Source organism: Macaca mulatta, chromosome 2, assembly GCF_049350105.2.
Source record: "Macaca mulatta isolate MMU2019108-1 chromosome 2, T2T-MMU8v2.0, whole genome shotgun sequence".
In the NCBI taxonomy this organism is placed as follows: Eukaryota; Metazoa; Chordata; class Mammalia; order Primates; family Cercopithecidae; genus Macaca; species Macaca mulatta.
This window is the reverse complement of record NC_133407.1, coordinates 17,636,976-17,655,206: the sequence shown is the minus strand read 5'-3', so window position 1 is coordinate 17,655,206 and position 18,231 is coordinate 17,636,976. Positions and strand designations below refer to the sequence as shown.

At 40.6% G+C, this 18,231-nt stretch overlaps 1 protein-coding gene across 1 annotated transcript in view; it reads right to left on the bottom strand.

Moving 5' to 3' along the window:
- GADL1 (glutamate decarboxylase like 1) overlaps positions 1-6,232 on the bottom strand; it is a 166,015-nt gene extending 159,783 nt beyond the window's left edge. The window contains exon 1 of the mRNA XM_015132407.3: positions 5,729-6,232. Coding sequence (XP_014987893.1) covers positions 5,729-5,765 — 37 coding nt within the window. The 5' untranslated portion in view covers positions 5,766-6,232. The remainder of the gene's footprint in view (positions 1-5,728) is intronic.
- Between the last annotated feature and the right edge of the window lie 11,999 nt (positions 6,233-18,231).

Genomic DNA, 18,231 nt, shown 5'->3' with positions numbered 1-18,231 from the left:
AGTTCCCTACATGAAAGAAAAAGTGATGTGGCTGGTGGATCCTGGGAAAAGGGACTCTGAATTCCACTTCTGTCAGAAAACCAAAGAAGCAACCAGATGTTAGAAAGAAAACAATGTCATATGCTCCCAGAAATGGTGTAGAACCAACAGTAAAATTTCTGCAATATATATAAATGTATAATATTAAAAGTTTGCTCATTCATACCTCTATTCCCAAATGTTAATTTAAAAAAAGAGAAAAGCTGTATTAGTCCATTTTCATACTGCTATGAAGAAATACCCAACACTGGGTAATCCATAAAGAAAATCATGGTGGGAGGCAAAGGAAGAGCAAAGGCATGTTTTACATGGTGGGAGGCAAGACGGCATGTGCAGTGGAACTGCTCTTTATAAAACCACCAGGTCCCTCCCATGACATGTGTGGATTATGGGAACTACAAATCGAGATGAGATTTGGGTAGGGACACAGCCAAACCATATCAGAAGCCATCTTTACAAAGTTTCTCGTTCCTGGAACTGCCTTCTCAGACAAAGAAATGATACTCAACAGTGGCCACCTTGCAAACACCTCAAGCACACATGCGAAACAATTAGGGAACACTTACAAAGGAGGTATTCATGAACTGTCAGAAAATGTATATATAACAAAGGAAAAGCCAAAAGCAGAAATGAGACCAAAAGTTAACTATGATTTACAGCAAAGCAACGTATTTAACCTGGCAACATGCTGAAAAATTAATATTCTTAGTCACTGGATTCCAGTTAACTTTTTTTTCCTACTTTGAGTTTCTTTTTAAATCGCACATCTCTTTTAACTCAATTATGCAATTTTGGAATGCTGAGAGGTTGGAAACTACTGAAATGTTCAAAAAGGGTTAGAGGAGGGCAAATTTAGAAAATGAGTTGAGAAGACAACCTTAAGTGCCTAGTAACAGGTGGTACAGTATAAGTGATCTATAATATACATAGTTTATATTTCTTATACTGTGTTTCCTCCTTGTAAAACCAATGCAAATTCTTTATATAAGAATCAAATACAGTCAAAGAATTTAAGGAATATCCACAATCCCATCTACCTAGAGACAACCCCTGTTCTTGGCTATCTAACCACCTAGAACCTCTTGCAATGTATAGTCATTGTCCAAACATGGAATGCATTCACATAGTATTCTATACTCTATCATAATTTAGTTTAGCCATCCAGCTATTAGATATTTAGATGTTCCAAACAATGCCCCTTTTTTGATGTGTAAATGGTTACTAATTTTTACTATTATAAAGAGCTTCAAGGAGGCAAAAGTGAATATGAACTTAAGATTTAAATGCAAAGATGAAAAGAACTTAAGATTTCAGGAATCATGCACTGTCATGATTCTTGTCACTCTCTAAATCATTCGTGTATGAGTTTATTGAACAAACATGTCAAATATATATACCTACTGTGTGCCAGGCACTTTGCTAGATGCTGGGGATGCAGTAAATAAACAGATGTGTTCCATACCCTCATAGACATCAGGCAAGAAATAGATATATAGAATTGTAAACATTTAAAAAAGAATGATGATATGGGCAATACAACCTTTACCAAATACAGTAGAAAAACCATTGAACAGAGATAAAAATCTTGAAACATCTGTGGTAGTAATTCCATTACACCAGTGACCAAATTGCTTTCTGAAAATCACCTCCCTATGAATCACCTGGATTCTTAATTCATTCTCCTGTTTCAATATGTATATTAACTACTCATTCTTTCCTAAAACTGAAAGCTCAAATTACAAAGACTCAGCAGCAGACCAAATGTATAGAGTGTGGGGTAATCACGCAGCTGGTGGACATTCTTCATCAATAGGTGAGTATGAGATTGTGTTTGGCAGCACTGTGGAGTTGCGTGAACATCACCGTGGGCTCTTTCTGTAAAATCACGTGGTGCTAACACATTTCAATAACCTCATTAACTTTCACATACAATTTTCTGAACATCATAAGTCTATTTATAACCTACCACCTGCCATGTATTCTGCATATTATTCCTAATCTTCATGATAATCTTAAACAGTACATATTTTTATCCCTACGTTACAAATTAACAAACTGAGGCTCATAGAGGTTAAATCATGTATCCAGAGACACAGTCTGAACAGGCTGTTGGCTAGAGTATTTACTTTGCATTTTTCTTCCTTCCTTCCTTCCTATTTCTTCCTTCTCTATTTCAAGTGATAGAGAACAGCTATGGTGAGTCTGCCTGCTCCCAGGGTACTGCTTTATAAAATGGATTCATCTGTCGTGATCTGAGAGGAAGAATCAGTAAACCTACCCCAAGAGAAAGGGCTGCTACAGAATTCATCCCATGGGGTGCTGCCCTTTTCCCTCAGAGCCAAGCTGCTTTGATTCTTAGCAACCAAACAGCAGAGCACATATACATGCCTTTGAGAGGCGCAGTGAGCTCTGCCTCATCAGGATTGCCACATCCAGTCCTACCACGAGTGCGAACCTCCCAAAACTGACAGTTTTTCTCTCATCCTTCCCACTCAAAGAGGAAAGAATGCTACTGTCATTTCAAGGAACTTAAAGCCACACACATCTCAGGGTCTTCTCCAGCGTTCTTCCTATGGTCCCAGCACAGGCAGGCAAAGGAGGCTGCTCCAGGTCACTGGCCCATATTCTGTAACATAGGCCAGGGTCTGGGATTAGGTGTTAGGAATGTAGGGGTGTGGGACTCTGGAGTGAGAGCCCTGGGTTTAATGCCCAGAACTGATCTTTACCTTCTCCAAGCCTTGGTTTCCTTAAGATAAAAATTAAAAAGCAGACCATAATAGTATCCCCACTGACTTGTTAATGAAGGTTAGATAAGATAGTATTTGTAGTTCAGCACAGCAATAGTAGGGACCAGGCACCCAGTGATGAATTTTGCCTGTTGGGGGTTTCATTTAAATGATAAGAAGTAAATAAAAAGTGAAAAAGTCACAGAGAAAAAGAGAAAAAATCTAGAGGGGGCAAAAAAATACAGAAGTTTTGGTCCCAAATTTCATGATTCCAATTTTATTACAACATGCCAGTCTTACAACGGTATATAAAAGCCAGCATTTCAACAACAAATTTTTGACCCATCATGAAAATTAGAATTCTACTTCTCTTTAAACATGTTTTAACAAGAATCAAAGCTATTCAGGAAGAATGGAAGGTTGTGCTGTTATTTCAAGTGATAGAGAAAAAAACATTATTTGAGTCTGAAGAATCATTCATTTTTAATATAATGAAAATTTGAATCTGATATAACTAATTGCTTAAACCTCTCTTGCATGTACTACAGCAAGATCATAAACGATATCAAAGCATAAAGAGAAGAATAAGAATTCTTTATCTGCAACAGGATTCCCTATGGTATTCTTCCATAATGTATAGGTCTGTAACAGATATTCAACAAGAGAATTTAAGACAAGATATCATTTAACATCCTAATCCAGTGTTACCTTCAGGATCTCATCATACATACTTGGAGGATTACTAAGTCTGACAGATAGTTATCTTGTACTCTTTTAATATGCCATAGCAAGCATTTGGCATAATTAGGTGTGTTGCTGCCTTATCACCTGCTCAAGGATAACCAGAGAGCAACCCAAGAATTCTGGTATTTTCAGAAATTCAGATTTAAGGCAAACTTTGAACTTTACTATTTATAAATCATATATTCAGCTACCAAAGTCACCACAAGCTACAGACATGCTTTGCTACAAGGCACATGCTTAATTTAGGAAAAGTAGATACCTTGTTATTTTACTTTATTTAAAAAACGTTCCTATCAGATTTCTGAAGACTATGCTATATGGCTTTAAAACAAGAATTAAGGTTAAAAACAATCAAAACAGAGCAGGGTTAAGGTCAGAAAAAATTATTCTGACCATCCTTCATTCACATAAAAAGTCTCCTGTATTAGGATTCTTAAATAATCTAATTTATGCTTTTCAATCTGTTCTCAAATAGCCAAATATTTGTTTATTTATTTATTTTGAGATGAAGTCTTGCTCTGTCACCTAGGCTGGAGTGCAGTGACACAAATCTCAGCTCACTGCAGCCTCCACCTCCCAAATTCAAGCAATTCTCCTGCCTCAGCCTCCCGAGTACTGGATTACAGGCACCCACCACCATGCCCGGCTAATTTTTTGTATTTTTAGTAGAGATGGGGTTTCACCATGTTGTCCAGGCTGGTCTCAAACTCCTGACCTCAAGTGATCTGCCCACCCTGGCCTCCCAAAGTGCTGGCATGAGCCATCATGCCCAGCCTAGCCAAATATTTAAATAAGTATGTGCTGACCCTAGGAACATAAGAGTCTGACAAAAAGCCTTAGCAGTTTAAAGTGTCAGCTGCTTTTCTTCTTTTTAAGTTTTATTTTGTTTTTAATTGAAGCATAACAATTGTACCTATTTATGGGATACAATGTGATGTTTCAACACACATATACATTGTTTAATGACCAAATCAGGGTAATTACCATATACCTGTCATCTCTTTTGTGGTGAGAACATGGAAATCCTCTCTTCTAGCTTTTTTGAAATATACAATACATTATCATTAAATATATTCACCCTACTGTGAAATACAACACTGGAATTTATTCTTCCTGTCTAACTGCAGCCTTGTACCCATTGACCTACATGTCTACAGCCCTGTCTCTCCCCTCCCCAGCCTCTGGTAACCACTATTCTAACTTTCTACTTCTAAGTACCAGGTTTTATGCCATATGTAAAAACAATAATGATAATAACACAACTTTTAAAGTTTTTTTTTTAAAAGAGCGTCAGGACAGTTATGCTGGAAACTCTCCTTGGGACAATAAAAGGTGAAGTGTTTCTTTCAGAAAAATGGCTTCTGCTTCACCAACTACTGTGCAAAATTCCCAGCCCTGAATATGACTGATCTGCAGGGAACCCTAGCTGAGTTACCTGACCTACCTGTTGAGCAGAAGCCCCCAGAGAGATTCAGCTTTGAGGCTTCATTAAGCTGTGTTCAGCACAGTTCAAAAAGGTTATTGATACAAAGAGGAGTTATTCCTGGAGGATCACTCCTAAAAGGTCAACAACTCATTAGTGAGAATACCTGAAGGACAATAATGATCACCTTTCAAAGAAGGAGTAACTATTATTTTACCGAAGTAGAACTAAGTGACACCCGAGTTATAAAGACAGTTTGGGGAATCCTGCTGCACAAGATCTTCAAACAACTAACGTCCCTGTTCTTAACTCGCAGCTCTGATCCAAAGAACATCAAGGGCATCACGCACTCTGAGATGAGGGTAGCCTCTTTTAACCCTTGTTTATAGAATAACTGGCTGCAGGTGACAGGACTGGGATGATGCTGTCCTTGTTCCCCAAAAAAGAAGCAAAATCATCTTTTTTACAGGGCAGGTATTTCCAGTCTAACTAGGGAAACGTGCAGCAGTTCGCCAAGCAGTAAAATCTCAATACGTATCTATTTAACAAAACCCCATTATGTCTTAGGCGCGGTTCTTCGCGCTTTATAAAAGTGAACTCATTTGATTCTAAATAATGATAACATTTTAGGTACGGAAAATGGTGCAAAAAATCCATGAAGATGGGGACTTTCTACCACCCCAGGCGCTTTACAAGGAAATAACCAAACTTCTAGTCCCCAGGTCAAAAAGTAAGGAGATTAAAATCCAGACAAGGGAGCTTAAGGACAAAAACCGCAGCCGCGCTGGGTCGTTACCGTCTACAGGGCACTGGTGGTCCGAGTCGCTGCTCATCTCCGTTCCCCCACTCCGGGCTGCCCCGGGCGCGGCTCCCGCAGTCTGGGCGGCGACGGTGGTTGCTGAGGCAGCGCCCCCCTAGGGACCCGCAGGTGCACCAGGCAGCCGCGGAGCGCACACCAGTGCAAAGAGAGGGACGAGGACGCGCGCGCTCCGTGCTCCTTTCGCTTTGGTATCCCAGGCTCCAGTGCCAGACTTTTGCAGCCCGCGGCTCTCTTAATATTTGGAGCGCTGCTGGCTGCGTTGCCACAGGCTTGACCCAGGGCCAGGGTCTCTCCGCCTTTGAGGGGAAGGGGTGGGAAAGTGTGTAGGAACGTGGGTAATTTGGGTAGGAAAAGGCAGGGAGCACCCTACCAGCCCTCCTAGGATACAGGCTGGGCAAGGCAGATAAGTGGCTCTTGGCCTGGTGACCTTTCCAGCGTCGCGTTCTTTGGAGTAACCACTTCGCAGAGCCTCATCCACCCGGAGGAGCCCCAGGCTAAATATGATGCCTGAGCCAGGTCATCAGCTGAAGGAACCTATTTTAGGGCAGCTGTGGTGAACAGGATCCACTGCCCATTCATTCAGCTCTGTCCTGACATTTAAGAGTTCTATAAGTGAATCCCTTTTCCCAGTCCACTTTCAACTTTCTCTGTGTGTGTACCTCTGCAAAATTTTAAGTTTGGAAAAGGGAAATGGTTGGGAGTGGTAGGCATGTTGTTACCTTATGATAATGTGCAAAAGGAGCTGGTAAAAGGTGAAATATTGCAAAAGGCTCAATATTTGGTCTTTAGAGTAAAATTTTCTCACTGTATTTGCTCCAGCAAGCCCTTGGAATTTTAGTTTCAGTCATGTTCCTATTGTAAATTTAAATTTAATTAGTGAGTGCAGCTTTGTCATTCCTCCAACAGGCTTTATGTTTAAAGTGGAATTCCCTTAGGACCTTTTTACTGAGGCTGTCGATGTGACAGAAACAATCAGTTAATGCCATCTCAAAGCACATTTATGACAACTGCATTTACGGAGCTGCATTTGTAATCCAGATCTCTCAATGGACGAAAAAAATCTCACTTTACATTTGCAAATGCCTAGTGTCACTTCTTAGCAGGTGAATTTTTTTCCTCTGGTAAGCATAATTGTAGTTCACATCAGTGAAGACAGTGCAGACCTTTCTTCCAAATAAGGATAGATTATTTCTAATATACCAACAACCAGAGTTACTAAAGTCAAGACGCTGCAGATAAATTTCATAAAGACTGTGTAAGCTTCCGAGATCCCCCCACACTCTTTTGTATCCAGTCTCAGCAGAAATATCACTGAGATCTAGTGATGAAAACATACATAACTTAGGAGTTAATCTTCTGTAACTCTATTAAAACATACTGAAAGAAGTGCAGTCCTGTGTTGATTAATGGTGGGGATATGTTCTGAGAATGCATCTCTAGGCGATCCGTCATGCAAACATCCTAGAGTGTATTTACACAAAGCTAGATGGCACATTCTACAACACACTTAGGCTACATGGTATAGTCCATTGCTCCCAGACTACAAGCCTGTACAGCACATCACCGTACTGAATGGTGAAGGCAACCATAAGACAATGGTAAGTATGTATGTATCTAAACATAGAAAAGATACAGCAAAAATATGGCATAAAAGATAAAATAACACGTTACATCTGCATAAGGCACTTACCATGATTGGAGCTTGTAGGATTGGAAGTTGCTCTGAGTTAAGGCAGTGAGTGTTAAGTGAGAATGAGAGCCCTAGGAAATTACTGTACACTACTGTAGACTTTATAAACACTGTACCTTTAGGCCATACTAAATGTATTAAAAATATTTTCCTTTATTTAATAAATTAATCCTAGCTTATTGTAACAAACCAAAAACGTATAAAACGTTTCTATAGGCCAGGTGTGGTGGCTCACGCCTGTAACCCCAGCACTTTGGGAGGTTGAGATGGGCGGATCATGAGGTTAGGAGATCGAGACCATCCTGGCTAACACAGTGAAACCCCATCTCTACTAAAAATACAAAAAGTCAGCCGAGTGTGGTGGCATGTGCTTGTAGTCCCAGTTACTCAGGAGGTTGAGGCAGGAGAATCGCTTGAACCCAGGAGGTGGAGGTTGCAGTGAGCCGAGATCATGCCACTGCACTCCAGCCTGGGCGACAGCGAGATTCTGTCTAAAACAAACGAAGTTTCTATAAGTTTTTTAATTTGGCAAACTTTTTGACTTTGTCATAACACAGCTTAAAACACATTGTCCAGCTGTACAAAACTATTTTTTGTATCCTTATTCCATAAGTTTTATGTTTATTTTTATTTTATAAGCTTTTTGGTTAAAAACTAGGACACAAACATATATATTCACCTAGGCTTATACAGGGTCCAGATCATCAATATCACTGTCTTCCACCTCAACATCTTGTCTCGCTGGAAGGTCTTCAGTGGCAGTAATACACATAGAGCTGTCGTTTCCTATGATGATAATGCCTTCTTCTGGAACACCGCCTGAAGGTCCTGCCTGAGGCTGCTTTGCTGTTAACTTTTAATATACATATGTATGAGGAGTACACTATAAAATTACTAAGTATATAGTTAGTATAGTATGGTAAATACATAAACCAGTAACATAGTTGTTTATTATCATTATCAGGTGTTATGTATTATACATAATTGCATGTGTTATACTTTTATAGGACTGACAGCACAGTAGGTTTGTTTACACCAGCATCACCACAAACACAGGAGTAATGCACTGCACTACAACATCACAATGGCTACAAAGTCACTACGTGATAGAAACTTTTCAGCTACATTATATTCTTATGGAATCACCATCATATATGTGGCCCATAGTTGACTAAAACATTATTATGCAGCACATGACCGTATACACTCCAGCCTGTTTTTCGCTTTTTTCTTAGCATTTTAATAAGAAAATCCTCTCCATTCTAGTTCAGAATAGTGACCCGTGGCAGCTGCTGCTAAATTTCGTATTTCTCTGTGTAACAAACCAGGGCCTGAAGGGGCCACAGTCATTTTACAAACCCGGACAAAGACCCCCAAGCAGGGAATATGCCTTTCAAAATTTCTTAGATTGAAAACCAGAAACTGCCCTATAGCGCACCTCTTAATGCCTTATTTCAACTATCACATTTATTCCTGTACAAAGGTGTATTGCATTATATTCTTCAATTACTAGACACTTTCCCAGCGCCCGACACTAAGGATTTAAAGAAAAATTCTGCCCTCGGAGAGTTCGGTATAATTGAGGGAGAGATGCATAAAACCAGCTAACCTTTCCTAGATGTTTTATTTTCTGTGAAAGATAAAGGGCATTGAGGAGCCGCTGCTGAGGGGATGGTTAATTCTAATAGGGGGATTAAAAACCATCTCCAACCGGAAAAGACCATTTTGAAATACTTGGAAAAATTCACTAATGACAGTTTCTGTCGTGTACTATGAACTAGGTACTCCGCCAAATGCTGTTTATACATTCCCTTTTATAACCTTTGTAAAAATAGGAATTATTGTCCCATTTTGCAAATGGACAAACTGAGGTTCACCCAGTTCAGGTGCCTGAGGCAGGAGACTTGCTTGAATCTGGGAGGTGGAGGTTGCAATGAGCTGAGATCACGCCACTCCACCCCAGCCTGGTGACAGAGCAAGACTCTGTCTCCAACAAAACAGATTAAGTAACTTGCCTAAGAACCCAGAGGTGAAGAGTTTTAGAATCATAATCGGAATGCAGTTGTCTCTTATTATAAAGCCTGTTTCCTATCTCTACAGTGGACTGCATTGATCAGCAAAGATACTTTGTAAAATCCTTGTAGTGTAAAACTTTTCACATAAACCTTTCAGAAAGTCTTTTGTGAGTACGAAGATGTGCCACTTGGTGTTATAGGAAACTGGACTGTGCCTAGGCAGTCACATTTCCCTCATCGAGGAATCACTACTTGTCATGACAAGATAGAACACACAAATGGCTCTCTAAAAAGAACTTGGAAGGCTTTGCGCAGTGGCTCATGCCTGCAATCCAGCACTTTGGAAGGTCAAGGCTGGTGGATCATGAGGTCGAGAGATGGAGACCATCCTGGCCAACATGGTGAAATGCCATCTCTACTAAAAATACAAAAATGAGCTGGGTGTGGTGGTGCGCACACCCAGTTCAGGTGCCTGAGGCAGGAGACTTGCTTGAATCTGGGAGGTGGAGGTTGCAATGAGCTGAGATCAAGCCACTCCACCCCAGCCTGGTGACAGAGCAAGACTGTGTCTCCAACAAAACAAAACAAAACAAAAACACTTGAAAATCAATATCCCAGGCAGGACTGCCAAGGAAATGCATTTATTAATGTATAAATTTGTTCAACATTTGCTGGGCACCTACTACATTGCACATACTTTTTATGGAAGCTGATGTCATCCCAACAACAGATTTCCATAGGAATGCTCCAAGGAATTAGATATGTACATGAAAAGAGAGAAAAAAGAAGCATTACTCCATGCAGAGTTGGCCAGTAGGCCATTTTATTTAAACTTGAGAAATGTGCCTTTTGTCGAATAGGAAGTGAAAGAGAATAAAGAAGATCCCAAGCTTCTATTCAGATGAGAAAATCTCTACCGGTCACATCTATCCAAGAGGCCCCCCAGATTGTGTGGGTCTGAAAAATCTGGAAGCGCACTCAACAGAGAGGCAGCAAAATGCAGTGATTAAGAATCCAGTCTTTGGTGTCAAGTAAACACTACATTCAGATGCTGACCAGTCCGATCAATGGTGCTCAATACGAGGTCAGTCCAGTACTATCCAATGAATGAGTAACTAGAGCAAGCGATAAAACTAACCCTAAGACTTCACATCTGTAAAGTGGGATTAATAGTATAAACTTCAAGGAACTTTTGTGTGATGTCTCTGTATTAGTAAAGAAGTGCTTTCAGTTGCTAATGGCAGAGATCTAAATTAGCAATGATTTAACTACATTAGGTTGTTTTTTTCATCATTTAGCACAAAGTGTGGAGGTAGACATCGTCTAGGGTTATTACAGTTCTATATTTTAATCAAGCATGTTTGAATCTTCTTCTGTAGCATCTTTAATGCAGCCTTCCAGCCTCAGAACTTTCTCATGGTCTTGTAATGGCTGCCAGAACTCCGGAGGACTCCCGTTAGTCTTCCAAACAGGAAAGGAAAGGAAAGGGGAAAGGGGAGAAAGTGGCATCTGGCAGTTGATTCAGACCCTTTAAATAACTTTCCCAGTGGCTTTGTTCAACAACATCTATTTAAAATTCAACAGACGCTTCTTCTCAAGAGAGGCTAGGAAGTGTGTGTGTGTGTGTGTGTGTCTGTGTCTGTCTGTGAATGTGGGCACTTTAGGGGTTCTGCTATCAAAGAAAAAGAGAATGGAGATTGGGTGGACAGCCAGCAATATCCACTGTAGTTACAGATTTGACCCAGTGCCACAAAGTAAATACTCAAAAAAAAAAAATCGGTATGTTAGAAAATCAAACAGATTCCTGACAAATGATAATAAAACTAGCCTAAGTGTGTGTGTGTGTGTGTGTGTGGAGGCTGAGTGTGAGAAAGAGTTTTGATCAGATACTTCTCATGAAAGAGGCAGAACACTCATTAATTTTAACAGTTTCAAGCTGAGCTCAAAACTGCCAGGAAACATCATTTAGGTTACAATCTTTTGCATACTTTGGTACTAAAAGCCTGAATAGGAACACAGTTCAGTTACTTCACAGACGAACTCCAGGCCAAGAGAAAGAAAGAGCTCAGCAATTCATAGAAACAAAAGTGGGAAGGTGGAAGAGAAAAAATGAGAAAGAGATCTAATATGTATTGCTTGCAAACAACCTAAATCACGTCTGCCTTTAAGACTGGTTTTACAGCAATCAATTGGGAAGATATCAAGGCCACACAGACTTGACTGAAGGTTGTAAAGACGGAAAATCAGACTTGGCAGTTAAGCAAGAACCAAACTCTGGAAGTTCAAAAGGCAGGAAGCACAACAAGTAATTTTTTACAGGGATGAGTCTGGTAAAGGATACCCCCCTTGTCCCACTGCTGCAAGAAAGCCCCATTGCTACCATCAGATCCTATCTCAAGTACTCAGAGATAATCCAGTTTATTTTTTAATTTTATTTTTTAAATTTAAGTTCGGGGATACATGTGCAGAATGTGCAGGTTTGTTGCATAGGTAAACATGTGCCATGGTGGTTTGCCTGGAGGAAGGGTCAATGGGTGAATCCAGTTTCTTATCTTTGTATCACTTGATCAAATCCATCAGGTGTATGTGCCTGATTACCCATGTCATGCCTGGATCCAAGGATTGAGATAGGATGAATCTTCTTCCTTTGTCTTCCCTGGGTGGTAAATTGACCCCACCATTATCATCCTCCAAGAGGGACTCTTACACTTGCAGGAAAGAGGGTTAGATGCAGGACAGCCAAATAAACAACAACAAAAAAGAGGGACAAATATCAATCACAGTGTCTTAATGAGCCAAGCTGTGTTGAGCACTAGGCATGTAATATTCACCATGATCCTGGGAAGCAATAATTGTAACTACCATTTTATAAATTAAAAATTACGCATTTATCTAAGGACCCATCGCTAGTAAGCAACAGATCTGGGACTCAAACTTAGGTTCGTGGATTTCAAGAGCTCTTCTGTTTTGCAATATTTGACCCTACTTCCATATTTTATTTTATCTGGATTCGACATATTTTTTAAAATCTGCTTCACTTTGTCTAAGTCAAGGGATTTGAGGGGATGACAATGTAATACTCAAGGCCATTTGACATGGAGCATTGTTCTTTTAGCTAGTAGACAGTGTGGACACTTGATAGTTATTTTTCCAATGATCAGGTACTCATTCAAATAATTCTTATTGAACTTTGATGTGAAAGGCACTGAGCTAAATGTGGCACATGAATAAGTCATGGTTCCTTAGAGAATTGGCAGAGGAGATTGATATGTGGACAGTTAAATCACAATATGTTGTGTTAAGTGCAACAATAGAAGTATGCACAGAAAAATGTACAGAAGCAGTGCTGAGCAGGCAGCTACTTGGACCCCTTTAACAAGTAAATCCCCAGAACTACTAAGATTTATTTCCCACTCCTGCTAAATGTCCACTATGCATCTTCTGTACTTCATTTCTACCCCCTCTGTCATGCCACCCCCCGCCCCACCCCAGCCACCAGTACCCAGGATGCTGAAGTAACCTCTCTCTGGACAGGCTCACTTAAGAGAGATAAGAGTAGCAAACCATGTCCTGGCTCCCATACTGTCTATCCAGGAAGAATACCCATATTTCTGCCTATAGTTCATGGGATAAAGGAAGTCACGTGGCCAAAACTGACACCAATAGGACGGGAAATAATAATGTTGATCTTCTCCCAGGGAGGGGCAGCACGTGTTTTTAAACAAGAATATAGTCCCCCACATGAGCCCTCTGGGAGAGGGGAGCAACAAGAAAGGCTTTCCCAGAGAGAAGAAATGTGAAGTTGTCCGGTGGAAGGGTGGGATCTGGATTCGTCCTGGGTTTGAATCCAGTTTCTACCACTGACTATTGTATAACCCTTGGAAAGTTACCTAAATTAGCTAAGTGCCATTTCCATTTCATCAATAGTTAATGTACTATTAATAATAAAATGGTACCTACCTCATGGGGTTCTTGTAGAGAATAAATGAAACAAACATTCAGCGCAGTGCCTATCATACATAGTACATTCTTAAATGTTAACAATCAGCATAAAAAGCTAATATTTTAGCTGAATTTTGAAAAATGAATACAAGTTTTCCATGTAGATGGTGTTAATAAGGTAGAATACTGGTTTTCCAGGCAGAGGGGCAAGTACAGGCCAAGTATTGACCTCTGACCCAGCACCAATAATTGAGCCAGTACTTTCTGGAGGAGTTAAAAGTTGGGAGAAAAGGGTGTTCAGAGATGAGGGTGGGGAAGGGAACAGGTCCCAGGTCCTGAAGGACTTGTAGGCCATATATAGAAGCTTAGATTTTCTCCTTTAGGCAATGGAGACCCAGGGAAGAGTTTTAATCTGGGACAGATGGAGAGAGTATCATTATGGAACATGCCCAGAGGGCAGGGGTGGGTACTATTCTATGTAATAATCCAGGTGAGCGGTGGCAAGTCCTGCCAGCAAGGCAGGGACAGTAAAAACTGAGGAAGGGTCCACAGGAGGGAGCATGCAAGGGGCGTGCCCGAGCTGTGAGTGCACCAGGACTTCTTGCCTTTACTACTGCTGAAGCCCCAAACCCAGAGTGGCATGAGGCAATGCATAAGGGGTCGTTGAATAGATACATCAACAAGACTTGTGAATGGATTCAGAAATGGTGGGAGCATATCTGATGGGGTTATATTTTCTCTCAGTATTTTCAGACCTCTCTAATTATTGGACTCACCCAGGGTACTTATTAAATATACAGATTCCCAGCAATCCCCCAACCTAGTTCCTCCATCTATTGATGAATCTTGAAATCTCTATTTTTAAAAAGAACTATTGATTAGTGGTAAGAAACTAATGGTTCATTAGGTAAATCCTGCTAAACTGACTAAAATATTAGTGGTCAAAAAGGACAAGGGTGCTGGGTATGTCAAAGAGGTGTCATGATTCCATCTGGGATTGTGCATTCATTCTTCAGTGCTGTTTAGAGATGTTTATGAGCACTCCTATTCATATCCTAGAGCACTTATAGTAGGGTTAGTTATGTCATTTTAAGAAAATAAATGTCTCTATTATATCTCTATTATAAGTTACATGATTTCCATCTGTTTTTATTACCCTTAGGTAATACACAAATTCTTCTGAAATTCCCCCACGTTGGGATCTCATCCTTGGGCTAATGAGAAAGGCAGCGGGAAAACTTCTTCTAGAATGTTACTTCTCAGAGTGTGTTCTGCAGACCAGTGCTGATCTGGGACATGCTCATAACTGGCCCATGAAAGGTAAGAGCAAAAATTGAGGTGAGTCATTTAGACACTACAATAGAAACATCCTCAGTACTGTTGACCTCCGGAACATGATCATTGCGGTGGGAGCTGTCCTATGCGTTGAAGGATGTTTAGCAGCATCTCTGATGTGTTCCCACTAGATGCTAGTAGCACTCTCCCAGTTTTGACAACCAAAAATGTCTCTAGACATTGGCAAATGTCCCCATAAGTCAAAATGTCCCAGGTGAGAACCATGTCTTTATAACAATTTAATAGAGTAATTTTATGCCTAAGAATCCAATAATATGAAAATAAAATTGTATCGAGTCTTTTAATTCCATTTTCTAGTAATTCATTATTATATTTTGCTCTTAATTCCTACAGAGTTTTAAAAAGAGCCCTTCCCTATATATAGCTTAAAACACACAGGGAGAAAGTCACTGTAAAATACAGAAGTGGTCCTTAGAAGAAGAGGCACAACCTTGGACTATCTATCATTCCCCTGCCACAGTCAACATTACAAGATGACTTTGACGAAATTAACTAGACTTTGCTTTTTATGGTTTTATGTCTGTAACCCATCATGAAGTCTTTAACTTTCCCATATCATTAGAAAGGAAGAAGCAGCCAGCACTAGGTTATTCATTCTCTAGTGAAAGTAAGTAGCTCTTTTTTTTCTTTCTCAGGACAGATGAAAATTTGCTGGAGGAGAAGGTGGGGAAAGAACCTAGAGGTAAACCCTCAAAATGTTTGTATGAGAGAAAGCCCTAGGTAAGAGGTCACACACTCCCTAACCACACAGGTTAAATTTAGTCTACAGACAGGTTTTATTTGCCTCTCATATTGACTTTTTAAAAATTAATTACAAAACTACTTCTCATAGAAATCTTGATTGCCAGCTTCTCTTGAAAGATCAGAGCCTTTTGGGAACACTGGGCCTACCTTACCTCACAATGTCAACCACTGAAGCGGAAAAGCAGCCGCCATCCTCAGCCCTCTTTTGCTGTCTCCTGACAGCTCACTTCCTGATCCATGTAGCCATGTGAGTTGGCAATTCCTGGACAAAGTCAACAGAGCATTTCATCTAGACATCTGGAGAAATAGAGGTGACAGAGGATTTGGACTTTGAGGATACAACATGGTAGACCCAGGGACTGTCCAAATCTGGGACAGGGCAGGTCAAAGGCTAGAGTGCTTGCAGTTGCTAGGTAATTTAGGTCCTGGGTCTTGGAGGTAGGTCTGCTTCAGATGGGACTAGCAATATGGGCACCTCTACAGGAGTGAATAAAGATTGCCTGAGCCTGATCTTACTGCATTAATTGGAAGTTGAGCCATGAGGCTCGTCTGTCTTGGTCTTGGCAGCAATGTCCCTCACTAGCTGTCTCCCATCACTAATTCTCCCATCACTAATTCTTTGGTCTTGTAAGATTCAAGGGGTCTCCCAAATTTGATTGCTAGAGAATGTTTAACCAATCTGTCAAGCGAGCACTCAAACTAAACTTAATGGACCTTAGGAAAATGAGTAACAGTGACCTTGATTGCCCTCTGAATGCCAAGGAAAACACTTAGTGGGTATTTACTATGTGCAGGCTTTGAGGTTCCAAAGACAGATGAGACGAATCAGTGTTCCTCACCCTACGATGCTCTCACAGAGGGATGAATTCAGCTGTGTAAAAAGATAATCAAGATGGGTGAATGCTATTTCAGAGGATGATCCAAACCCTGAAGCAGCTAAAGCATGAGTAACATAATCTCTGTTCAGACAACTTGGGGCTTCCTGGAGGAGATGCCATCTCAGCTGGGCTTTGAAGATTAGGTGGGTTTATTAGATAAAGAAAAAAATAAAGCATTGTAGCCAAAGGAATCAGCTTGTGTAAATAAAGAAGACTGAAGGCTGACTGAAATGAGCAGCAGTTTAGTATGGCAAGAAGAGAGTGTGAGTAAACAGAGTGGTAGGGACCCGAGAAAGGGCTGAGCTCAAGTCAGGTCATGTCCTCACATCAAGGTTACTCAAGCTTGTTGGTTGCATGAAAATTCAAAAATTATGTGATCTGATCAACTTTGTTTCTTTGGAGATTAAATCCGATGGCATACTACAGACTGGGCAAGAAAAACTGGAGGCAGACAGTCCAGCTCTGAAGCTGTTTGCAAACCTGAACTAAGGCAGTGACAGTAGTGAGATATTCTCTAGAAATTTCAAGACTTACATTAAACGAGGAGGTGGGAGAGAGGAGGGTGCTTTCTGACTTGGGGAGACTAGGTGGTTGATGAAACTCTTAACAGAAATGACAAAAATAAAGAGCAAAGAGCATGTTTGAGGAGATATGGTAGAGAGTGAGTTGTTTAGGACAAGTTTGAAACAACTCTGTGGGATCTTCAAACAGACTTATCCAAAAGACGCTGAAAAATAGGATACCAGAGTTACAAGAGTAAGAAAGATACTAGAGATATCAGTGATTAATGAAGCCACATGAGTGGCTGAAAGTTCTAGAAAGAAAAGGAAGATCCAGAACAGAATCTTAGGGAACCTTCAATTAAAGGGACAAACACAAGAGAGGATACTACAATACGGGAAAGAAAGGAGAGTCAGAGAATTGGGAACATGAAGACTAGAGTGATAGAAACCAGTGAAGGGAGGTTTCAAGAAGCAGTCAGTCCTTGTGTCCGCCTGGGGATGTGCAGAAAAATATCCATAGGATTTTGCAATTAGGAGGCCACTGGAGACCTTAGCTAGAGCCACATCAAAGGAAGGGGAATGGCCAGCAGCTAGAATGTAGTGGACTGAGGCATGCACTCAGGGTTTGTGGAAGTACAGATGGTAATGTTACCCGAAAGGGGTCCTGATACACCAAGAAAGGGTTCTTGGACCTCACACAAGAAATAATTCAGGGTGAGTTCATAGAGAAAATGAAAGCAAATGTATTCTGCCTACTCCATAGGCAGAGTAGCCCTGAAGGCCGCTAGTTGGCTATTTTTATTGTCATTTCTTGATCATATGCTAAACTAGGAATGGATTATTCATGAGTTTTCTGGGAAAGGGGTGAACAGTTCCCAGAACTGAGGGTTCATCCCCTTTTTAGACTACAAAGCGTAACTTTCTGATATTGCCATGGCATCTGTAAGATGTCATGGCACTGGTGGGAGAGTCTTTAGCATGCTAATCCATTATTATTAGTGTATAATGAGCACTGAGGACAACCAGAGGTCACTTTCATTGCCATCTTGGTTTTGGTGGGTTTTAGGATGCTGGCTTCCTAACCACATCCTATTTTTATCAGCAAGGTCTTTGTGACGTGTATCTTGGGCCTATCTCCTATCTCATCTCGTGACAGAATGCCTGACCTCCTGGGAATGCAGCCCAGTAGGTCTCAGCCTCATTTTACCCAGCCCCTATTCAAGATGGAGTCACTCTGGTTCAAATGCCTCTGACAATAAGGTGGACTACTAATTCATAAATTTGATGTTAAAGCTAACCCAACAGCCTAGAGACTGGAAGCAGGCTACAATTGTGGTATTTCATCCCCATT